The 25,799-nt window shown below is 40.4% G+C and overlaps 1 protein-coding gene across 5 annotated transcripts; it reads right to left on the reverse strand.

Moving 5' to 3' along the window:
• Positions 1–183: 183 nt before the first annotated feature.
• RNFT1 (ring finger protein, transmembrane 1) lies at positions 184–12,439 on the reverse strand. 5 transcript variants are annotated; one of them, XM_008996967.5, is made up of 9 exons: positions 12,278–12,439; positions 10,517–10,972; positions 10,233–10,309; positions 7,809–7,909; positions 6,016–6,169; positions 4,934–5,092; positions 4,202–4,267; positions 1,856–1,957; positions 184–915 (listed from the first exon to the last, which is right to left on the reverse strand). In XM_008996967.5, exons 2-9 carry the CDS (start codon positions 10,917–10,919, stop codon positions 781–783), a joined length of 1,197 nt encoding a protein of 398 aa, XP_008995215.1. In that variant the 5' UTR covers positions 10,920–10,972; positions 12,278–12,439; the 3' UTR covers positions 184–780. The 5 variants fall into 5 exon arrangements, with proteins under 5 accessions (XP_008995215.1, XP_078229814.1, XP_008995216.1 ...); XM_078373688.1 differs by having other exon boundaries at positions 10,517–10,969; positions 12,273–12,362; XM_008996968.5 differs by lacking the exon at positions 4,934–5,092.
• Between the last annotated feature and the right edge of the window lie 13,360 nt (positions 12,440–25,799).

Below are 25,799 nucleotides of genomic sequence, written 5' to 3' on the forward strand. Positions count from 1 at the left end.
AGCCACCTCGCCTGGCCTTGTCTTGTTTTCTATACTATTCAAATCATCAAGTGAGCCAGCTGTTTATAATCCACATGAATTATTTTAATAGTTACTTCAAGATACTCCATGGTTCTATACAAAAAGCATGATCATGAACATTAAAGCTGATGACAGAAGAATTTATGAGGTCCATAGACAAAATGAATTTAAATAATTTATTTTCACTGATTCTGGTCATACTACAGAGAATAATACAATATTAAAATGTATCATCTTCAGTAAACTTAGAAAAATCTGTTAATGATAAAATACAACATTTAGAACTTTCATTTAAAAATACAAATTTTATGAAAATATTAAGAATTTTTAGGATGGGAATTATAAAAGTCAATGCTGAACAAAATTATTTCTGATATGTATCTTAAAATATTATGAAAAATATTCTTTATTCTGAAAACAATGTCAGGAAGGAATACCTGAGTTCTCTAAAACCACCAATTCTACAAATTGTGGTTTTGTTAACATTAAGAAAACACATTTACAATTTAACACTGCAGTTACCTGTCAAATAATTAAAATAAATGTTGCATACACAGTAGGTTGAACATTATACATATTTTAAAACATAGGGTTCTTTCATTTAATCTTTTGATGAAATGGACCGTAAGTCTTACATTCTAAAACCATCTAGAAACATTTTTCTTGTAGCCCTGAAAATCCATTTTGATGCCTTAATCAATAGTCATTATGACCAAATGACATTAATTAGTATTTTGTGGCCTTAATAGTTTATACAACTTAATATATTTGAAGGTGTGATGAAGTGGCTCCATCTTTCCATTTGTTTATATGATCTGAAATCACAGTTCTGCACAGTGGACATGTTTTCTCTCTGTTAAACCATAAGGTAATGCACTCTTCACAAAATATATGCTGTAATGGAATGAAGAATTAGATTTTATACTTGATAAGAATTTTAAATTCATCACATTCTAGGGAATAAAGGGATTTTTTTTTTCTTTTCTTTTCTTTTTTTTTTTTTTAGATGGAGACTTGCTCTGTTACTCAGGCCAGAGTGCAATGGCACGATCTCGGCTCACTGCAACCTCTGCCTCCTGGGTTCAAACGATTCTCCTGTCTCAGCCTCTTAAATTGCTGGGATCACAGGTGCCCACCACACCATGCCCAGATAATTTTTTTGTGTTTTTAGTAGAGACAGGGTTTCACCATGTTGGTCAGGCTGATCTTGAACTCCTGATCTCCAGTGATCCGCCCACCTCCGCCTCTCAAAGTTCTGGGATTACAGGCATGAGCCACTGCACCCAGCCTGAAAGGGATTTTGAAGAGTACTAATCCCCTCACTTTACAAATGGGAAAATGGAGACAGTATGACACATTCAAGAAAACAAAGAACAGTGTGAGTAGTAAAGCCACTATTGTTCTAGCTGTACTATCCATTTAACCATAAAAACTATCCCTAGGTGTGATCCTTTAAGATTACATATGATAACAGCTTAAAGTCTTTGAGTTACTAATAACTGCCATAAAGTACAGGAAAGGGCCTTATACAATCCAGCAACAAATGTTGGTATTCTAAAAATAGCCTGTTTTTTAATCACTTTGGTATCCAATCTGTCAATTGAATTATTTTTTCCCCTTCATACACTGCTCTGCATAAAAGTCATCAGAATATAAAGGACAAAACTTAGCCAATCCACTGATCATGAATAAATTCCTAGTATGTACCCTGAATGCTACCTTTCACTAAACACTAGATTTTGTGTTTGTGTGCCTTGTAACAAACATAAATATGACTTTTGCAAGTCACAGAGAAATGTTATAATTAGGTTTTTAAATTTAAAAATATAATTACCTGACAGATGAGAAGAATTGGCTTCTGAAATTCAGCTTGACATATTGAACAAATATCATCCACATCTGAACACTGTCTCTTGCTGGCAGTCACTCCGTAACTCTATGAAGATAGTAAGTTCTGTTTATCTAAAAATTTCTTTCCTGTTCCTCAACTTACATAAGTGATGCTGTACTTCTCAAATCTCCCTGGAACCAGGCATTTGAAAACCTTCTCAAAGGATACAAACATTTCAAAGCTGAATCACATATACAGAACCACCTTTTGAGTGCACCAAGATGAAATCATTAAATAATACACAATAGAATCTTGGAAGATTGTTAGATCTACTAGCTTTCCAAAGACTGACAGTACTTGAGATTCAACATAACTGGCTTAAGAGACTAAGCAATCTGAAATACAACTATTATAAAATCTATAGCCATGTATTTAACGCAGGACTGCCAAATTGAGCTCACTTATTACCTGCGGCAGTGGTTCATAAAGTCAGTCTAGTCAGAGCTTGGCTGGCTGAATGTAACTTGTGGAAACTTGCTTTAAAAATAGATTTCTCTGTTTTACACACAATATTGATTCAGTAGGACCAGACATACTGGAATGTGACCCAGTCATCTATTTGAAAGGTTGCCAAGTGAGTACAATATGTAGAAGACTTAGGGACCACTGAAGAATGTTCTGCCACTAGGTCTAAAAATTATTCACGATTATCATAAAAAGCATTTAGTGCTAAGCACAAATGATAAAGTTTTACAGAGAAACTGCAACTGTAAATGGCACTTGGGTAGAATAATTACTGTCAAAACTAACTGAACAATAATGAAATTATTTGAATTTTCTTCTAATGTCCTAATAAAAAGTTTCTGATCTCTTTTAAGATTTTAACTTTCTCACCGGATTCAGAACTTAGTCATTAACCAGATGTGATGTTAATAACCCTCAGTGAAATTTGGAAAAATCAGAGAATGTTACAGATTCTTGTACAAGTTCTTATACTAAAATGTCTCAGGTTAACAAAATCAAAGTAAAACTTAAAGGATAAATATATTAAAAATTAAGGTTTTTGAGACTGGTGATAAAGATTTCAGAAACAAGTCAGGATACTGTTAGAAGATCTTGATGTCAATTTTCCTTTAGTAAGGTGGCATTTAGCAAAGTACATTTGCAGATAATTATGCTGACAAGCTTTTAAAACATTACTAATCTGGCATCTTGGAGATTCCCTCAACATGAAGACTTACCCTGATAGTAACTGCCATTTCCTTGGTAAAGGAGAATTCAACAAATCAAAGTATTGATGACTGATATCCTCTCTATAGTTTGTCTCAGAGAAAGAATATCAGGGTATTTTCTTGAAAGCATTTCAACACAAATCGTACAAGACCAATTATAGTAAAATGGTCGATGCTCACATAATCATCAACTGAATTGACTTGGACAAAGCTGAACTCTGAATTTTATTACATCTAGAGAAAGAAGCTTGAATAGGATGTTGCACAGTTTGTTTCTACATTGCTAACTCTATCTTAGGGAAAAGATGCACTGGCCAGTTAGTATGATTTACTTTGTAGACATAATCCTTTTTTTATTTTTAATGGTATATTATTAGGTTGGCATTCTTTTAAGTCAGTCTCCCTGAACCCTTATGAAATGACTGCAAAGTTGAGCATCAAACCTTGAAATCTAGTGACCACACGTAGGTACTGGAAACCTTTGAGGCTACTAAGTAGTAAATTAAGGTTCTCTATGACATCCTTTCACTGCAATTTGTAACGTCAATAGAATCACATCATAATGTTGCATATGACACCAGAGTCTCAATTAATTGTTAAATTTCATGTCATGAACTTATTTGTGCACATAGAATCGAGCAATGGGGAAATCTGCTCCAGTAAGAAAACTGCAGGAGACATGACTTGTGGCAATGAGCTTTTTAAACATACACAATAAATTACAGTGGAAGGATTTTAACAGCTGAATAAGGAGTTAATGGGAATACACAAAGCCCCAATTTATGGATTAAAAAAGAAAAACAAAACTTCCTAAGATTTTTAAGGGTTTGCAAGCCCTTAAAAATGTCAAATGGATTGAAGGGGCAAGAGACAAGTTCAAATATATAAGTACTGCAATAATTAGCCAGTGGCTGTCAGTGTGTGATTCAAGAAACTGATCATAGAGATGAAACTCCTAAATTATTATAGCCCCCAAGTGCCAAAATACTAGAAAATAATCAAAGTAAAAGAAAAGGATCATCTCTTTATGAAATCCATTCTTGTAAAACTGCTGAGCTAAAAAAAATATTTTTAATAAAGGTCAGAGTGTTTTTCCCAACTGTTGAAAAGTACTTACTGGTCGTGTAAAAAAAATTCGTAAAACCTGTCTGAAAGTTCTCAGATGCCCAAAAAATTCCAAAAGCTGAAAAGGGAAATAAGAGATCATTTATTAATTCAAACAGTCCTATCTGCTAAACACAAAAACCAAGGCTGAAATCCCATGACATCAAATCCTCATATTAACTTAATGCTCATTATATGTCAAAACTAATCATTTTGTGAATATTTTATTCAATTTATAGATTTGAGCCAACTCAAGCTGAAGTACATTTAAACACCTAGAGTAACAATTTGATCAAGACAAATACAAACTTAACTATGTCAAAGTCAAAACAGTTATCTGATTAACCTGTTTTTAACATTTAAATTTTAAAGTTTCACAAAGTGATTATTAGGTTGAGGGGCACAGGCATGGAGAGAACAGAACAAGATACTCCACTAGTTTAAGACTTATGTGTATGATAAATGTTACTATTGAGGATGGGTATGTTCTATTCCACTCATTTTCCCTACTTAGATAATCCACGCTATGCAAAAGTCTGCTCTGCTTCCCTCCAGTGAAAACTGAAGACTGCTGGATTAAGATAATTTTCGTTTCTCCCATTTCTAAATAGATATAGAACCTCCCATTACTTCAAACTAGTGATAGGAAGATAAACTATAAAACTGTTAAAAAGGAAAATAGTAGTGTATTGTCAGTAATCATTAATACGAATCTTGCAGTGACAAGATCTATAATGTTACCTACTTTTAGTATGAGGTAGAGTAAAGCCAGCAATATCCCAAGACTCCATCTAGTTACATTATCAAACTCCCCATAGCTTATAAGGTAGCGAAACCAAACTGGCATGGGAACAAAAGTTCGGTAGTATTGACATAATTCTTCTAAAAGCATATACCAGTAACCCTAAAAAATAAGAAAAAAGAAAACAAATAGAGCTACCCAAACTACATAGCACAAACAATACTGGACTGAGAACACTGAGAGTATATGATACAATATAAATAATATTAATCTTCATAATGATTATGATTATGACTAAACCCTCAAATTGGTTCTCACAGTCACTGAGTAGTCTGCTTTCAAAGAATTTCTAGGCCAGACGTGGTGGCTCACACTTGTAATCCCAGCACTTTGGGAGGTTGAGGTGGGTGGATCACCTGAAGTCAGGAGTTTGAGACCAGCCTGGACAACATGGTGATACCCCATTTCTACCAAAAATAAAAAATTAGCTGGGTGTGGTGGTGGGCGCCTGTAATCCCAGCTACTCTGGAGGCTGAGGCAGAAGAATCCCTTGAACCTGGGAGATGAAGGTTGCAGTAAGCTGAGATCGCATCATTGCACTCCAGGCTGAGCAACAAGAGTGAGAGTCCATTTCTAAATAAATAAATAAATATAATTTCTAAAGAATGATATAGTGAAAATGCTTTATGTATACTGCAAGTAAAACCTATGTATGTTTTTGCTCATTATAAAAATTTTAAAGTCTTTATTGTGTAGGAGAAGCCACTGAATAATTATATATAGTCAACTGTCAATTGATAATGCTCTGGAGAAAAGAAGTACAAATCTAAATAGTTTCCCATATATGAGGTGGGGACTGATTTTAAAATTATTCTGAAGCAAATATAATTCTGATTTTATCCATGTAGGTTAATATTCAGGTTCAAATGCTTAAACAAGTGGTTGCCAGGCTGCAATAATACAGATAATTAAAGGTAGTTAGCAAACTGAAAAACTGCAAAAGGAGGATTCATTTAAACAAAGACTAAATAGCATTAATGTGGTTCATTAACATCACTCCAATAAAGCATAAGTTAGTTTCTTACCTTAGATTTAAAAGGCATGATGAAAGAAGGCACCAATAAAATAAGGCATTTTAAGCCCATAAAAAAGAATTTCAGAATGAAGTCTGTAATTCCAACAATCCAAAGTACTTCCCAGAAGCTCAAATGGTCCAAAGTAGGATTTAAAAAAATTAAACTACCAAGAGAAAAACATCAAAATTTATCAGAGCAACATAAAAGTAAAGTACTAATAAAGGGTTTTAATTTGTTACAAATATTTTATTTTGATAGGTAAAAAATACGAGTTTGGCAGGATGTCATAGTTCACATTAATGGAATGGAGGATCATTTTGCTTAAAGAGACTTTTAAAATGTTTGGGTTTTAGATTTTCCCTTTAGAGAATAAGGAAAAAGTCTTCATAGTTTGTCATAGTTGACACCTTTCTAGCCTGTAAACAAACAAACAAACAAACCTCAATACCAGACATCTGCCATGATTTTCTTGACCAATTCCAATCAGGATTTCATCTCTTCCTTTCAATGAATTGCTTGTCATGACCATCAACTCCCTCTGTCTTGATGAATTTCAAGGTCACTTCTCTTTTTCTGTCTTTCCTCTCTGAATAATTTTCTTTCTAGACTTGTAACACCACATTCAAATTTCTCATATTTCACTGCTGGTTTCTTCTTCGTCTCCTTTGCTGTTTCTCTTCTAATTGTGGTCATGTCCAGTACTGAGCTCTCTACCTTTACTCTTTCTTTTCTGGGTTAGATTGTCCAGTCCTGTGGTTTTTAAATATCAATCATATGCTCCTGATACCAAAATTTATAGCTGTAAGCTCTACCCTGAGTCATGACATATATTTGGAACCCCTTTCTTATTAATTCAACTTAGCCTTTCAAAGTTAACATGTTCAAAACAAAATTATTGATTTTTCCCCTCAAAATCAGTTTCTTTTTCAACCCAATGAAACGACACCACCATCCAGCCATTTACTTAGACTAAAAACCCAGAGGTCATTCTTGCTTCTCTCTACCCACCTACCCAATCCAGTCCATCTGAGGGATACTGGCTCCACCTCCAAACTATATCCCAGATTTGCCCATCTCTTCAACTTCAGTGAAACCAGGTCTTCTAATATTCTGATAAAAGCTGAAAATTCAGAATATTCCCATTTGACATGGAAACTTTCCAGCTACTGTCATTTAGTAAGTGTTCTTACTTTCAGAAACAAAGACCAACAATAACAACCTAATGGTACTTAATAAATATGGAATATATAAACAAAAATTCAGGTATCAAAATATTAAATATTTATTGAGCATCTGCTACATGCCATGGCACTGGGGATACAAAATCTGAATAAATCACTTAGAGCACTCGCTTATGAGGCCAGGCATCGTGGCTGACACCTGGAATCCCAGTACTTTGGGAGGCCGAGGCAGGTAGATCACCTGAGGTCAGGAATTCGAGACCAGCCTGGCCAACATGGTGAAACCCCGTCTCTACTAAAAACGCAAAAATTAACTGGGCATAGTGGCGTGTTTCTGTAATCCCAGCCACTTGGGAAGCTGAGATGGCAGAATTACTTGAACCTGAGAGGTGGAGGTTGCAGTGAGCCAAGATCAAGCCACTGCACTCCAGCCTGGGTGACAGAGCGAGACTCTGTCTGGAAAAAAAAAAAAAAAAAAAAGCTCTCACTTATGAAAGGAGATAGTTAAAAACAGAACTGAATTGAATACAGTAAGTACTATGTGAGGTAAGATACATACAAAGTGCTATGAATTATATGATTACATTAAAAATGTAACTGTGTATTTGGACCTCTAATTACCTGTAATAAAGTGATTGAGAATGAAACGTGTAATATAAAAGAACAGAAGATCCTGCTAAGAATACCAGTAACCAAGCACACTGAATCTTTGAAGATTTTTCCTGAAAAATAAACAATTTTATAATGTTACTTTGATTTTGCCAGAATTTTAAATATTAAACTGTTTAATGACTATTAACTTAGACCATTTTTCTAAATTAATCTTAATATAGAGTATCTGTTACAGTGTACATAATCATCAGTTACTTTGTTTTATACAACTTTAATGACAAACAGAAATCTTATATTAAACAAATTTTTAAAATACAAATTTCATCACTGTATGAAAAACATTACCTATGTTTCAAAGAAGCAAAGGCTTGTCTTAAAAAAAAAAAAAATTAAACTTAAAAAAAAAAGCTGCCTGGTCTTTTACAAGCTGACATAATCCATCCAGGCTGGGTGCAGTGGCTCACACCTGTAATCCCAGCACTTTGGGAGGCTGAGGCGGGCGGATCACTTGAGGTCAGGAGTTCAAGACCAACTTGGCCAACATGGTGTAACCCCGTCTCTACTTAAAAAATATACAAAAGTTAGCTGGACGCCATGGCACGTGCCTGTAATCCCAGTTACTCAGGAGGCTGAGGCACAACAATCTCTGGAACTGGGGAGGCAGTTTGCAGTGAGCTGAGATCACACCACTGCACTACCTGGGTGACCCATCTCAGAAAAAAAAAAAAAAGACCAACCCACAAGAAAAAATTAAAAATGTATTTTACCCTTGACTCACTTGTCAGGTTTATATTTTTTAAATTCTCAGGTTATAAGAATTTAATAATGTTTTAATCTCACTTTTTTAATATGGGGTCTTGCCACATTGCCTAGTACTCTTAGGCTCAAGCAATCTTCTCAGCTCAGCCTCCCAAGTAGTTGTAATCTCCATTTTTTCTTTTGGTGGGGGTAGGGGAGAAACAGTGTCTTGCTTGTTCACCCAGACTGGAGTGCAGTGGCATAATCACGACTCACTGCAGCCTCGACCACCTGGGCTCAAGCAATCCTCTCACCTCGCCCTCCCAGATAGCAGGGATTACAGGCATGTGCCACCACACCCAGCTAATTTTTTGTATTTTTTGTAGAGATGGGGTTTTTGCCATGTTGCCCAGGCTGGTCTCCAGTTCCTGGGCTCAAGGAATCTGCCCATCTTGGCCTCCCAAAGTGCTGCAATTACAGGCATGAGCCACTGTGCCTTGCCTGTAATCTCACTTTTAAAGTCAAGTTTAATGAAAAGTTTTATGAATTTTAAATAATAATTTTTCTAGTTAGATAAGCTTAACTATGTATTTCCAGGTCAGAATGCATGATACTTTACACAGAAATAGCCATTTAAAGTTGCCTAAGGTGAAATTTTATAAACTCATCCTGTTTTTCCCGATGATTTATAAGACTAGGGCTTGTGTAATTTATGTTACAGAAAAATTCCTTGGGTTTAATTTTCTTTTTTTTTTTGAGATGGAGTCTCACTCTGTCACCCAGGCTGGAATGCAGTGACACAATCTTGGCTCACTGCAACCTCCTTGTCCTGGATTCAAGCAGTCTCCTGCCTCAGCCTCCCAGAGTATCTGGGACTACAGGCAAGTGCTATCACGCCCTTCTAATTTTTGTATTTTTAGTAGAGATGGGGTTTCACCATGTTGGCCATGCTGGTCTTGAACTCCTGACATCCAGTGATCTGCCCACCTACGCCTCCCAAAGTAATGAGATTATATAGGTGTGAGCCACTGTGCCTGGCCCAGATCTTTTTTTTTTTTTTTTTGAGACAGAGTCTTGCTCTGTTGCCCAGGCTAGACTGCAGTGGCATGATCTCAGCTCACTGCAACCTCCATCTCATGAGTTCAAACTCTTCTCCTGCCTCAACCTCTGGAGTAGCTGGGACTACAGGTGCGTGTCACCACACCTGGCTAATATTTTGTAATTTTAGTAGAGAGGGGGTTTCACTGTGTTAGCCAGGATGGTATTGATCTCCTGACCTTGTGATCTGCCTGCCTCAGTTTCCGTAAGTGCTGTGATTACAGGTGTGAGCAACTATGCCCGGCCACTAAATGTTTTTAATGATATTACTTAGTATGGTCAAATGAACTCATAAAACCTGAAGAGAGTTCCTAAATCAGATCAAACAGCGTGTTCTAACTCTTTTAATCCTTTTTTCTACTTTAACATTAACTAATTTTTTTTCCCCTTAGGAAGAAAGTAAGGTGAAGTAGTTCAGCATTAGGAGAGAGAATTTATTTCAGGTAATTTAGATAACAAATTTAATATATCATGGATGTTACAGTATATCCCATTACTTCCTATTTAAAAAGTTATTTCCTATTTCTCTCAAAATTATTTCTCTAAAATCTATGGAGAGAAACAGTTAATAATGTTTTAGTTGCTTGTTATACTTACTCTTAGAAAAACCTGATTTACAATGCTTTTGTTTGCATACATAAAAGTTGTTAGCAGCCCAATTCCAAGAGAAATTCCTGTTAGAAAATAAGTTCTAGTTAATTGAAAGAAAAAAAAAATCAAAGAGGATTAAATAAGCTAACAATGACACAAATTAAAAGGAAACACAATTTTAAAAGCTAACAGAAAATAAGTAACCGAATGCATTAAGTAGATTACCAATAATGAAAAAAAATTAACTGAATTTAGGAATGAAAACAAGTCAATGTTGTATTATGCCCTACCTGTTATATGCTGCATAACAAGTTTGACACTCAGAATCAAAATATATGGAAGACTTTTTTGCAACCACTTGAAGAGATAGCGGAGTTCTGAGAAGGAGCTACTACCATGATCTCCAGACTCTGTGGCAGTAACATCAGGCAGCCTTGCTTCACTGTGGGAATGACTCCGTAAGCGACTGTGTGCACATCCATGGGCGCAGCTGTGGACGCCTGATCTTGTATTTCTGGAGCTTGGATTTTCTGTACTTTCTTTAGGTATAGAGTTTATCTGGATATGAACATCTCCAGAATGAAGACAAGAGCCTTCTCCTGTCAATCTTGTGTGGACACACGGAGGGGTTGAGGCATCCTCACTGCTTCCAGTTCCTGGAGGACTGTGTAGTTGGCTACGATTGGCTTGCATGGCCCTTAACTACTTTTTCTCTGACCCAAATATCTTTGCTTCAGGACTGTCTCCTAAAAAATCAAATAGCAGAGAATATTGTAAGTAAACAGGCAGTTAAATACCAGCAGTATATTCCTCACTAGGTATCCTTTATTCACTAAAGGAGTAGCAAATAATCACAGCAGATAAATTTTCAGGTTATCACTGGACTCCTACCTTCTCAATGGCAAGGCTCTGCTGCCCTACGCAAATTATCTTTTAAGGAACATTTGCTACCAAAAAAAAAGTTGAGCTGCAAATGCTTCTAGCTCTCTAATGGCAGAAGGCATCTGCAAAACAGTCATGAAATACAGGTGCCCAGCAGATGTTAATGAGCACCAGACCTCACTGGATACGCTGGTACATGTACTTTGCCCAACTGGAGCAGTTTCATCTCTAATGTATATTCTACATCAAAGAAGTTTCATAAAGAAGAGTATTTTTTTTTTACGTTTGGAAATGTTAGGAAGAAAAACAACATTAAATCTTAATGCCTTATTAGCATCATAGGTAACTAATAATAAACACTGCACTTAGGTGACCTACAAATTACATTTTCTGCTCAAGCAGCTTTCCCAAAGCTCATAAGGTTTCCGATAATTAATGGTGCTACCAAGAATACTACCTCTCTGCGCAAAGAAATGTTACCTAAATACATTAAAGCATAGATATTTTGGGGAGTTACCATATAATTGCTAGGTAACTCTTTAGTCTGAATAAGGACAGTCACACAGCTCAATAAAATGCCACCGTCCGTGGTGTGTGTATTGCAGGGGGAGGGGTGTGAGGTAAGAGGACCCTGGCAGGGAAAGATCTAATACCTGATCCAGTGTGGACCTCCTAGGACTAGATGAACCGACTCGGAATCCCAGCTGACGAAACGCAGAGCCTATCCTACATTGCCGTGCCTTTCCCGTTTCTCTAGGAGGAAGCTAGAGTGAACGTCAGGGAATGTTCTGTGTCATTCTATTTCACTACCAGAACTGAACAGAGGTGCAGTCACCGAGTCTGGCGGTTTGGGTTTCGGTGCTTTTCACTAAAGGCATTCCCCGAGGCCTCGACGCCACGGGTGTTATTTCGTCAAAACTCTTAAGAGCAACGTTGGACAGCAGGGTTTCAGTGTCTTTTCTATAAATAACATAGAACCCTCCCACTTTCCTTCATGCACAGACAAGAAAGGAGGAGAAAAAGGAAGAAAAGTCAACACAACTCTTCCGGAATCTCCGAGGGCAGAGTTCTCCACCCACGTCCGAGCCTCGAGTGCCTCATTTATTCTCCCCCGAGCCCTCAGCCGCCCCTCGCCGCCTCCTCCTCTGCCCGCTTCCCCCAGGCCTGACCTCTCATGACCAGAAGCGAACGGAGGTCTCGGCAGCAACAGCAGGAACAGCGGCAGACGCCGCCGCCAGCCCGTCAGCGGGAGCCATCAACCGCAAACCCCACAGGCAACAACTCCGACTCTGCTCGGCCCGGCGGCTTCGGCGTCGGCGCGCGCGCTCCCCGGACGTTCTCACGAGCGCGCGCCCTGCCCCCGCTCTGCCTCCCAGCCCAGCCCCCGCGCCGCGCCGAGAAGGGCTTGCGGCGGCTGCGGTGTGTGGGCCGCGAGCCCGGGCGGCTGCGCCTGAGAAGGGTCTGCAGGCGTGGCGCTGAACAATGAGTCGTTGTTACGTGTTGTGCATTTATGTGGCATACAGCACACGCCTCCGAGATCCTGGGCGTTTTGAGGTTAAAAATGTTCAGGCTTCGAGAACCTGCCCCTGGAGGAGGGGCTTGGGCGAGATCCTCGCTTCTCGCCTCCTGAGGCCGGAGCTGGAACCGCAAAGTCGGCCAGGGCTCTGCAGGTCTCTCGGGGAGCGGGGCTAGGTGGAGCCAGAGCGTTAGGATTTCCGGACTCGGGTTTCCGCGAGTTTGACGCTTGACCCAGTTGTGTCTGAGCGATGACGTTTGGTCTAAGCTGAGCTTTCCTCACAGTCCTGAAATTGGGCTGTGAGGATCAGGCCCTGCCAGAACCCTAGGTCAGAGGCGAGAAGTGTGGAGAGCCTGCGTGGGGTGGAAGTAGAAGTTCGAGTTGAAAAACCTGCCTTGTGTGGGGTATAGAGGATTCTACTGCCCTCAAAAGAATTCTGTTTATCTAAAAGTGTTCTAAATGGAAAGGTCAGTAAGAAAACGAAGCTTAGGTCGGGCGCGGTAATCACTCCTGTAATTCCAGCACTTTGGGAGGCCGAGGCAGGAGGATCACTTGAGCCCAGGAGTTAGAGACCAGCCTGGTCAACATGGTGAAAGCCCATCAATACTAAAAATACAAAAATTAGCCGGGCGTGGTGGCGCGTGCCTGTAATCCCAGCCACTTGGGAGGCTGAGGCAAGAGCATCGCTTGAACCTGGGAGGCTGAGGTTGCAGTGAGCCGAGATCGCACCACTGCACTCCAGCCCCAGCGATAGAGCGAGACTGTGTCTCAAAAAAAAAAAAAAAAAAAAAAGCCGGGTGCGGTGGCTCACGCTTGTAATCACAGCACTTTGAGAGGCTGAGGTGGGCGGATCACCTGAGGTCAGGAGTTCGAGACCAGCCTAACCAACATAGTGAAACCCCCATCTCTGTTAAAAATACAAAAATTAGGTCCAAGTGCAGTGGCTCACACCTGTAATCCCAGCACTTTCTTTGGGAGACTGAGGTGCGCAGATCACCTGAGGTCAGGAGTTTGAGACCAGCCTGGCCACCGTGGTCACCCCGTCTTTACTAAAAGCACAAAAATTAGCCGGGCTTGGTGGTGGCGGGCGCCTGTAATACCAGCTATTCAGGAGCCTGAGGCAGGAGAATCACTTGAACCCGGGAAGTGGAGGTTGCAGTGATCGTACCACTGCACTATAGCCTAAGTGACAGAGCAAGACCCTCAAAAAAAAAAGTAAATAAATAAAAGAATTCTGTTAATCTAAAAGTGTTCTAAAATTAAAAGGTTATTAAGAAAACAAAGTTTAGGCCTGGAGTGGTGGCTCATGCCTGTAATCCAGTGCTTTGGGAGCTGAGGCAGGAGGATCACTTGAGGCCAGGAGTTTGAGACCAGCCTGACCAACCTTGCCATATCGTGGGGAAATTTTAAACTATATAATCAAAAAAATTTTTTTAAAGACGGGGTTTCACCATGTTGGTCAGGCTGGTTTTGAACTCCCGACCTCAGGTGACCCACCTTGGCCTCCAAAGTGCTTGGATTACAGGCGTGAGCCACCGCGCCCAGCCTATAATCAAATTTTTAAGAATTTTAGTGATTATAGAATTGTTTAGGTTTTCTGTTGCTTTTAAAATTTGGTTAGTTTATTTTTATCTAGTACTTTGTCTATTTTACAGAAATTTTCAAAGTTACTGGCAAAAATTGTTCACAGTATTCTTTTTTAAAAAATATATTCTGTAGTCCCAACTATTCAGGAGGGACTTGTCCTTAAACCTTGTCTCTACTAAAAATACAAAAATTCAAAAATTAGCTGAGCTTGGTGGCAGGTGCCTGTAAATTTCAGCTACTCTGGAGGCTGAGGCACGAGATTCTTTTGAACCCAGGAGGCAGATGTTACAGTGAGCTGAAATCGTGCTACTGCACTACAGCCTGTGAGACAGAGGGAGACCCCCATCTCAAAAAAAAAAAAAAAAAAAACCCATACATTGGCTTTCTTTTTGGTTGGGGGTGGGGTGGGTGGAGGGCATGCTTAAGTCTCTCTGAGCTTACTAATTTAAATCTTCCTGACTGATTTCTGGGTCAGTAAGACTGAAAGCCAGGCTTCAGACTATAGTGAGTTTTCCAAGGAGATTTGTGTAAGTATTCTAACATTTCGACTATGTTGTGGATATTTTTAAACTTCAAAATGTATGAAAATTTAGGAAACAGAAAAAAAAGATTATCACATAATTCAGCTGCAGCCACAATGGAGAACCAGTATGTACTAGTACGCTGATACTTTTGGTATATTTGGTACATTTGTAAATTTGGAATACCAAATGCAATGTTTAAATTCTCATGTTGGCCAGTTGCAATGGCTCATGTCTATAATCCCAGCACGTTGGCAGGCTGAGGTGAGAAGATTGCTTGAGCCCAGGAGTTTGAGAGTAGCCTGGGCAACATAGGGAGACCCTGTCTCTAGAAAAAAATGTTAAAATTAACTGGGCATGATGGCAAGGGCCTGTAGTCCCACCTACTCAGGAGGCTGAGGTAAGAATATGCCTTGAGCCAGGGAGGTTAAGCCTGCAGCGAGCTATTATTGCTCCAGTCTGGGCAACAGTGAGACCCTGTCTCAAAAAAAAAAAAAAAAAAAAATTATCCTTTTAACATACTCATAACACTGAAGGTATGTTAGTTTATATTGAAAGTTTATTAGTGCACTTGGAGCTGCATTTCACCCAAGTAACTCGACTGAAACATGACATATTTGAAGAAAGAAAGTACTGAATTGATGAGAAGATTTGACTTGGTGACAGGCTGTTATCTGATAAATTTTTTTCCACTGGCATCTGGAATGTTGGAAATAGACATTTTAATTTTAATTGGTTAATTAAAAAAGCATTTGCCAAGTCCTTACTGAGTGTTGGAGAGAGAGACATAATAAAGAGTTTTGGGCCAAGCCCAGTGGCTCACACCTGTAATCCCAGCACTTTGGGAGACTGAGGCAGGTGGATCCACCTGAGGTCAGGAGTTGGAGACCAGCCTAGCCAACATGGTGAAACCCCTTCGTTATTAAAAACACAAAAATTAGCCAGATGTGGTGGTGGCGGGCACCTGTAATCCCAGCTATTCGCGAGACTGAGGCAGGAGAATCACTTGAACCTGGGAGGTGGAGGTTGCGGTGAGCTGAGATCACACCACTGCACTCCAGCCTAAGTGACAGAGCAAGACTCTGTCTCAGAAAAAAGAAAGAAAAAAAAAAAAAAGGCCAGGTGGTGCATGCCTGTAATCCCAGCTACTCAGGAGGCTGAGGCAGGAGAATTTCTTGAACCTGGGAGGTGGAGGTTGCAGTGAGTCAATATCATGCCACTGCACTCCATCCTGGGCAACAGAGCAAGACTCCATCTCAAAAAAAAAGTTTTCATCTCATGGTGATGGAAATCGGTAGACAGACCTGCAAACAAATAATTATAGTACATTGGAACAAATGCTATAATTGAAGATTGTGTGAGATGCAATGGAAGCAAAAGGTAGGAGTATTTAACTTTGTCAGGCAAGAAATCTGTCATTAAATTTGTGATATTTAAGATGAAATCTTGTTTCTTTTTTGAGACGGAATCTCGCTCTGTTTCCCAGGCTGGAGTACAATGGTGCAATCTCGGCTCACTGCAGCTTCCACCTCCTGGGTTCAAGTGATTCGAGTGCCTCAGCCTCCTTGTAGAAATCTTTTTTTTTTTTTTTTTTTTTGAGACGGAGTTTCGCTCTTTTCACCCAGGCTGGAGTGCAATGGCGCGATCTCGGCTCACCGCAACCTCCGCCTCCTGGGTTCAGGCAATTCTCCTGCCTCAGCCTCCCGCATAGCCGGGATTACAGGCATGCACCACCATGCCCAGCTAGTTTTTTGTATTTTTAGTAGAGACGGGGTTTCACCATGTTGACCAGGATGGTCTCGATCTCCTGACCTCGTGATCCACCCGCCTCGGCCTCCCAAAGTGCTGGGATTACAGGCTTGAGCCACCGCGCCCGGCCTCCTTGTAGAAATCTTAAGAGTAAGTTGATATTTACCAGGACACAAGCAGTAATAGGGCATTGCAGATAAAAAACATTATATGGAAAATGGTGGTATTGAAATACCATGGTCCTTTACAGACTGTTTTTCATATTTGGAAGAGTAGGGTAAGTAAGAGTAGTAAGAGATAGGTAAGTAAGAGCTAGAAAACGACTTTGTGGGCCTCACTTAGTAGTTTATTCTAATGGCCAAAGGGAAGCTACTGAGTTTTAAATGACAGAATTGTGTGACTGGATCTGTGTTTTCCAGAAAATTAATATGCTAATATATCATAGCAATGCAAGCTCCATTAGGAGACTATTATAAGTAGTTCAGGTACAAGATGAGGTCTTGAACTTGTCAGCGAAGTGGGATTCAAGAGAAAGAATGAGATTGGAGGGGTTATGAAATAGAATCAGTAGGGTTAAGTGGACTAGATTATTCAGTTAAGCTCCCTTGCCCCCTCTAGTACCCACAGCAATTTTTCACACCTACCCATGTCTATACCCTTAGATAGTCTCCTCCCAGACTGATATAAGTGACTTGCTTTGGCCTTTGGGATTATAGCAATTGTAATGTTAGTAGAGACTTGAAAAATTCTTCCACATTCTTCACACTCTTATGGCTGGCAACCCTTTGCTACAGCCTTGATTCAATCAAGGCTGGCTTCCTAGATGAGACCACTTGGAGAGTGTTCCTAGCTCTCCCACCTTTCCCAATTGTCTCACCCCAAACATATGTGTGAGGCCATCCTAGAATGAGCCAGTCTTCACATAGAATTATAGGAAATATAGATCATTTTCTTTTAAGCCTCTAGGTTTGGGGCAGTTGGTTTCGTAACAAGATTAACTGATAGTGGCTGGGCGTGGTGGCTCACGCCTGTAATCCCAACACTTTGGGAGGCCGAGGTGGGCAAATCATGATGTCAGGAGTTCGAAACCAGCGTGACCAACATGGTGAAACCCTATCTCTACTAAAAATACAAAAATTAGCTGGGCGTGATGGTGCACACCTGTAATCCCAGCTACTTGGGAGGCTGAGGCAGGAGAATCACTTGAACCCCAGGGGTGAAGGTTGCAGTGAGCCGAGATTGTGCCACTGCACTCCAGCCTGGGCGACAGAGCAAGACTCGATCTCAAAAAAAAAAAAAAAAAGAAAAAAAAGATTAACTGATAGTCTAACTGACCAAGTATATGGGGCAGATAAGAGGAATAGGCTAGGACAAATCTCCATTTTTTAGCATGGATTGATGGATAAATAAATACTGGGAAGCTATATTAGAATAAGTAAATTGGTGGCATTACCAGATGAATAGGGAATTTTTTTAAAGACCAAGTTTGGAAAGATATCAGCAAATTTGGCTTGGAAATATCGAGTCTTGGGAGTTCCTGGGAAAAATACAGGTGAAGAGATCCAGTTGGCAATTTGATATAAGGATCTGGAGATAGAAAATTTGAAGTAAAAGCTGTGGCTTTGGGCTGGGTACAGTGGCTCACGCCTGTAATCCTAGCACTTTGGAAGGCCCAGGTGGGTGGATCGGTTGAGGTCAGGAATTCAAAACCAGCTCAGCCAACATGATGAAATCCTGTCTCTATTAAAGAAAAAAAAAAAAAAGGCTTTGAATAACATTGCCTAGTCCTCATTTATGAGTTTCCAGAGCCTTTGATTGTAGGTTCTTTGTAGACAGTGGTGTCTACAAATAGAAACAGCTTCTTCCTTTCCGATCCCTATGCCTTTTATTTCTTGTGTTATTGTGTTAACTACAACTGCTAGTGTGGTGTTATTAATAAATTAAATAGAAATGGAGACAGTAGACATCTGTGACATGCTCTTGATTTTAAGTGGACTACATTCAGTCTTTTGCTATGAAGTATGTTGGCTGTAACTTTTGCTTGTTTGTTTGTTTCCTTTTTTTGAGATGGAGTCTTGCTCTGTCACCCAGGCTAGAGTGCATTGGTGTGATCTCAGCTCACTGTAATTTCCACTTCCCTGTTTCAAGTGATTCTCCTGCCTCAGCCTCCCCAATAGCTGGGATTACAGGTGTCTGCAACCACACCTGGCTAATTTTGTATTTTTAGTAGAGATGGGGTTTCATCATGTTGGCCAGGGTGGTCTTAAACTCCTTAGCTCAGGTGATTCGGCTGCCTTGGACTCCCAAAGTGCTGGAATTACAAGTGTGGGCCACTGTGCCCAGCCTATAGTTATTTTTGTAGGTGTTATTTATCGGGTCAAGTAAATAAATTCCCTTCTACTCTAATCTGCTAGGAATTTTTATCATGAGTGGATATTGAATTTTGACAAATCTTTTTCTGCCTTTATTGGAAAATCATACAATTTTTCTTATTTAGCCTGTTGATATGGTGAAATTTTATTTCTTTTATTTTTATTTTTTGAGACAGTCTTTCTCTGTTACCCAGCCTGGAGTGCAGTGCAGGCTTATTGCAACTTCTGCCTCAGCCTCCCAAGTAGCTGGGATTACAGGCACACACCACCACGCCTGGCTAATTTTTGTATTTTTAGTAGAGAAAGGGTTTCACCATGTTGCCTAGACTGGTCTCAAACTCCTGGCCTCAAGCATTCTGCCTGCCTCAGCCTCCTAAAGTGCTGGGATTACAGGCATGAGCCACCACAGTCAGCCAGTAATATAATTTTGTTTCCTGCTAAACACAACTTTAGCTAAAGATCATGAAGATATGTTTGTATTTTAATTTTCATTATATTGAAAATATCTTCTCATTTTTCTTATTACTTCTTTGACCCTTGAGTTATTTTATAGTGTGTTATTTAGGTCAGGCACAGTGGCTCATGCCTGTAATCCCAGCATTTTGGGAGGCCTAGGTGGGCAGATCACTTGAGGTCAGGAGTTTGAGACCAGCCTGACCAACATGGTGAAACCCTGTCTCTACTAAAAATACAAAATTAGCTGGGCATGGTGCAGCATGCCTATAATCCCAGCTACTTGGAAGGCTGAGGCAGGAGAATTGCTCAAACCCAGGAGGTGAAGGTTGTAGTGACCCGAGATCACACCCTTGCACTCCAGCCTGGGCAACAAGAGCAAAAACTTTCTCTCAAAAAAAAAAAAAAAGTGTGTTATTAAATTTCAAAATATTAGGATTTTCAACATGCCTTTCTGTTATTGGTTTCTTTTTTTTTTTTTTTTTTTTGAGATGGAGTCTTATTCTGTCACCCAGGCTGGAGTGCAGTGGTGCGATCTCAGCTTACTGTAGCCTCCTGGGTTCAAGTGATTCTCCTGCCTCAGCCTCCCAAGTAGCTGGGACTACAGGCGTGTACTAACATGCCTGGCTAATTTTTGTGTTTTTAGTAGAGACTAAAAATGTAGAGACTAATTAGAGACTAAGAATTATAGGAAATATAGATCATTTTCTTTTAAGCCTCTAGGTTTGGGGCAGTTGGTTTTGTAACAAGATTAACTGATAGTGGCTGGGCGTGGTGGCTCACGCCTGTAATCCCAACACTTTGGGAGGCCGAGGTGGGCAAATCATGATGTCAGGAGTTCGAAACCAGCGTGACCAACATGGTAATCAGGCTGGTCTTGAACTTCTGGCATCAGGTGATCTGCCTGCCTAGGCCTACTGAAGTGCTGGGATAACAGGTGGGAGCCACCGTGCCCGGCCACCTTTCTGTTATTGGTTTCTAATTGAATTCTGATACCTTCAGAGAACATGCTCTGTGTGTGTGTTTGTGCGTGTGTGTGTGTGTGTGTATGTGTGTGTGCGTATTGTTTTAGTAAAGACAGGGCTTCACCATGTTGCCGAGTCTGGTCTTGAACTCCCAACTTCAAATGATCCACCTACCTCAGTCTCCCAAAGTGCTGGGATTACAGGTGTAAACCACTGCGCCCAGCTGAGAACACGCTTTTTATTCTTTCTCTTTCTCTTTTTTTCTTTCTTCCTTCTTTTTGTTTCTTTCTTGCTTGCTTTTCCTTCTTTCGTTCTCTCTCTCCTTTCCTTTCTTCTTTCTTCTTTCCTTTTTCTTTTTTTGAGAAGGGTCTCATTCCATTGCCCAGGCTGGAGTGCAGTGGTACAATCATGGCTCACTTCAGTCTTCACCTCCCCAGGTTCAGGTGATCCTGCCACCTTCAGCCTCCTTTGTAGCTGGGATTGCAGGCACACACTACCATGCCCGGCTAATGTTTGTATTTTTTGTAGAGAGGAGTTTTTGCCATGTTGCCCATGTGATCTGCCCACTTTGGGTTCCCAAAGTGCTGAGATTGCAGATGTGAGCCACTGTGCCTGGCCTGCTTTTTAGTATTTCAATTCTTTAAATCTTATATTATGACTTACAATATCATCTGTCTTGGTGAATGCTCTAGGTGCACTTGAAAAGAATGTGTATTCTGCTGTTGTTAGGTAGAGCATTCTACAGATGTTTATTTAAAGTCAGGTTGGCTGATAGTGTTGTTCAGGTCTTCTCAATCTGATTTTCTGTCTGCTTGTTCTGTCACTTGCTGAGAGAGGAGTATTGAAGTCTCCAAGTATAATTATGAATGTGTCTATTTCTTCTTTCAGTTCAGTTTTTACATCATGTATTTTTGAAGATTTGATTTTAGATCCATGCATATTTAAGATTGTCTTCTTAGTGATTAAATTTTTTTTTTTAACAGGGTCTCACTGTGTCACCCAGCCTGGAGTGCAATAGTACAATCACTGCTCACTGTAGCCTCCAACCTCCCAGGCTTAAGCTATCCTCCCACCTCAGGCCCCCCAAGTAGCCAGAACTACAGGCATGTGCCACCACACCTGGTTAATTTTTGTATTGTTTTGTAGAGATAGGATTTTGCCATGTTGCCTAGGCTGGTCTTGAACTCGTGAGCTCAATTGATTCACCTGCCTCAGACTCCTAAAGCATTGGGATTACAGGCGCGAGCCACTGGACCTGGCCATTTATTTATTTATTTATTTATGAGATGGAGTTTTGCTCTGTCACCCAGGCTGGAGTGCAGTGGCAAGATCTTGGCTCACTGCAACTGTCTCCCAGGTTCAAGTAATTCTCCTGCCTCAGCCTCCTGAGTAGCTGGGATTACAAGTGCGCACTACCATGCCTGGCTAATTGTTACATTTTTAGTGGAGACAGAGTTTCACCATGTTTTGGCCAGGCTGTTCTCAAACTCCTGACCTCAAGTGATCTGCCTTCCTTGGCCTCCCGAAGTGCTGGGATTACAGGCATGAGCTGCCAAGCCTGGCCACTGATTTTATTTTTTGACATGTTATAATTTTTGCTTACAACAGTCATGCGTATGTTAAAGAATATAAGAGAAGGAAAATATTATATTTATCTAGATATATACATTTCTGTTACTTTTCTTTCACTTCTAAAGTTTCAAGTTTCCCTCTGGTGTCATTTCCTTTCATCCTGAAGAATTTCATTTGGCATTGCTTTTTCTTTCCTTCCTCCTCCTTCTTTTTTTTTGAGACAAGAGTTTCACCCTTATTGTCCAGGCTGTAGTGCAATGGTGTAATCTATAATCTTGGCTCACTGCAACCTCTGTCTCCTGGGTTCAAGCAATTCTCCTGTCTCAGCTTTTCAAGTAGCTGGGATTACAAGTGCCCACCACCATGGCCAGATAATTTTTATATTTTTAGTAGAGGGTTTCCCATCCTGGCCATGTTGCCCAGGCTGGCCTCAAACTTCTGACCTCAAGTGATCCTCTGGCTTCAGCCTCTCAAAGTGCCATAGTGCTGGGATTACAGATGTAAGCCACCATGCCTGGCACCTTGGGTATTTCCATTAGTACAGATCTGCTGCTAATGAATTATCTTAGTTTTCCTTCATCTGAGAATATCTTTAGATTTGCCTTCATTAATGAAGGATATTTTCATTGATATCTTTCATTACAGGCACGAGCTGCTGTGCCTGGCCACTGTTTATTTTCATTGATATCTAATTCTGGGTAGACAGTTTGTTTTAGCAATTTAAAGATATTCCAGTCTGGGCGTGGTGGCTCACACCTGTAACCCCAGCACTTTGGCAGGCAGAGGTGGGTGGATCACTTGAAGTCAGGTGTTTGAGACCAGCTTGGCCAACATGGCAAAACCCCATCTTTACTAAAAATAAGAAAATTAGCCAGTCATGGTGGCATGCACCTGTAGTCCCAGCTACTCTGGAGGCTGACATGGGAGAATTGCTTGAACCCAGGAGGCAGAGGTTGCAGTGAGCTGAGATCACACCACTGCACTCCAGCCTGAGTGACAGAGCGAGACTCAGTCTCAATTAAAAAAAAAAAGATAATCCACTCTTTCTATTCTTCAAGGTTTCTAATAAGAAATCCACAGTCAGTCAAATCATTGTTCTCCTATATGTAATGTATTTTTTTTCCTGCACGTATCTCTATTGTAGGCTGAATAATAACCACCCAAAGATATCAAGTTTTAATTCCTGAAAATATTTGGAAAAAGGGTTTTTGCTGATATAATTAAGGATTTTGAGCGTAGTCAGTTACCTTGGATTTTTCATTCGGGTTCTGAATACCATCCCAAGCATCCTTATAAGAAGGAGGCAAAAGAGGCAACAGAGACACAGAGGAGAAAGCCATGTGAAGATGGAACAGAGAGATGGCCATAAGCCAAGGAATGCTGACAGCTGCTAGAAACTCAAAGAAGGCAAGGAACCAGATCCTCCCCTATAGCCTCCAGAGGGAATGCAGCACACCAACACTTTAATTTTAAACTTCTGGCCCATAGAACTGTGAGAGAATAAATTTCTGTTGTTTTCAGCCACTAAGTCTGTGATCATTTAATACGGCATTTACAGGAAACAAATACGCCTCTCCTTTTAGAACTCCAGTGATGTAAATATTAGGCCATCTAATATTGCCCCACATGTTCCTGAGGCTCTCTGTTCATTTTCTTTTTAATCTGTTTTTCTCTGTTCTTCAGATTGGACAGTTTCTCTCTCTCTCTCTTTTTTCTATGAGATAGAGTTTTGCTCTTGTCACTCAGGCTGGAGTGCAATGGCATGATCTTGGCTCATTGCAACCTCCATCTCCTGGGTTCAAGTGATTCTCCTGCCTCAGCCTCCCAAGTGACCGGGATTACAGGCACCCGTCACCAGGCCCCTCTAATTTTTGTATTTTTAGTAAAGACAGCGTTTCACCCTTTTGACCAGGCTGGTCTCAAACTCCTGACCTCAGGTGATCTATGTGCCTTGGCCTCCCAGAGTGCTTAGATTATAGGCGTGAGCCACTGTGCCTGTCCTGGACAATTTCTCTTGATCCGTCTTCACTGACTCTTTCCTCTATTGGTCATCTTTATTCTACTGTTGATAACCATCTAGTGAAATCTTTTATTTCAGATATATTTTTCAGTTGTAAAGCTTTTGTTTGGTTCCTTTTTATAATTTTTTCTTCTGTTGAGAACTTACATCTTAACATTTACTTCAAGCATGTTCACTTTTATCTTATAGAACATGATGATAATAGCTGTCTTAAAGTCTTTGATAATTTTGTCATCTTGGCATTGGTATCTGTTGATTATCTTTTTGAGAATGGTCACTTTTTCATGACTCTCTGTATGTTGAATAATACCAGTTTGTATTCTGAACAGTTTGAATATTCCTTTGTGACTCTCTTGGGTCCTATTAAAGTTCTCCAGAGAATGCTGATTTTAGTTGTTTCAGCAGTCGGTCATCCTGGTTGAATTAGGACTACAAGGTCTGTCTAGTCTTTTTTTTCTCCCTGTGAATTCCAATGTCAAGACAGTTTTCAAAGCCTATCCTGTGCTGCTTTACATCATCTAACATCTATCTGTGCCCTTTGGGGGTTAGAAGTGGACTTGCACCTTTTGTTGTTGTTGTTCAGTTTTTGAGGCTTTTGTTGTGCTGCTTTGGGGTGTTCTGTGTATAAGCACCTCAGGAAGGAGCCCTGGACAGAGGCTTGTTCATGCACAGAAGTAGGAGAACCCTTCTCTAGGTCTCCTTAATGGGCTTCTTCTCAACTTCTTGCCTCTGTCCTAGAGCCAGAATGATAGGGCTTCTCAAGGAGGGTTAGTTGCCCATGCCACTGCCACAGCAAGAGAGAGGGAAAAAATGGACATTTCTCCCTTACAACTCTGAAACCCAGAGACCCATTTTCCGAGTTCCTTGATCTACACAGACAGGGCTTCTCTGGGAGTTTTAGCTATCCACACTGCACTGCCACAGCTCACTGTGTGCCTACCCTCAGATCTCTCTCTCTCTCCCCCCTGCCTCTCTCTCTCTCTTTTTCACACACACACACACACACACACACACACACACAAAGAAAACTCACTCCCATGTGGGCCCCTTTCTCCAAGTTTCATTCTGCATTTGTTTACTTTTCAGAGTGCACAGGTAGTTGCTTTTTATATTTATTCTGGAGTGTTTAGTTATAACCAGCAATAGAGATAAGCTATAGTAGAGTCCTCCATCTTGGCTGGCACTGGAGTCTACTTCTTCTTCTTCTTTTTTTTTTTTTGGAGATAGGGTCTCACTTTCTTACCCAAGCTGCAGTGCGGTGGCACTATCACTGCAGCCTCAGTTTCCCAGGCTCAAGTGATCCTCTAGCTTCAGCCTCCTGAGAGGCTGAGATGTCAGTGCACACCACTGCTTTTACTAGTTTATTTTTTGTTTTTGTTTTTTTGAAAAAGAGTTTTGTTCTTGTTGCCCAGTCTGGAGTGCAATAGTGGAATCTCGGCTCACTGCAACCTCTGCCTCCTGGGTTCGAGTGATTCTCCTGCCTCAGCCTCCCAAGTAGCTGGGATTACAGGCGCCTGCCACCATGCCCAGCTAATTTTTTGTATTTTTAGTAGAGATGGGATTTCACCACATTGGCCAGGTTGATCTTGAACTCCTGATCTCGAGTGATCCACCTTCCTTGGCCTCCCAAAGTGCTGGGATTACAGGCGTGAGCCGCTGCTCCTGGCCCACTAATTTATTTTTTATAGAGACTGGGTCTTGCTTTGTTGCCCAGGCTGCTCTTGAACTCCTGGCCTCAAGCTAGCCCCTCATCTTGGCCTCCCAAAATGTTAGAGTTACAGGGTGAGCTGCCATGTCCAGCTTATTTCTTAAACGAGTCATTAAATGTATGTCTCTTTGACTATACTGAATATCAGCAGGGACAATTTTGGTTTTGTTTATTTTGTGTTTGTTTTATTTTATTTTATTTATTTTGAGATGATGTCTTGCTTTGTCA

This window comes from Callithrix jacchus, chromosome 5, assembly GCF_049354715.1.
Source record: "Callithrix jacchus isolate 240 chromosome 5, calJac240_pri, whole genome shotgun sequence".
Lineage (NCBI taxonomy): Eukaryota > Metazoa > Chordata > Mammalia > Primates > Cebidae > Callithrix > Callithrix jacchus.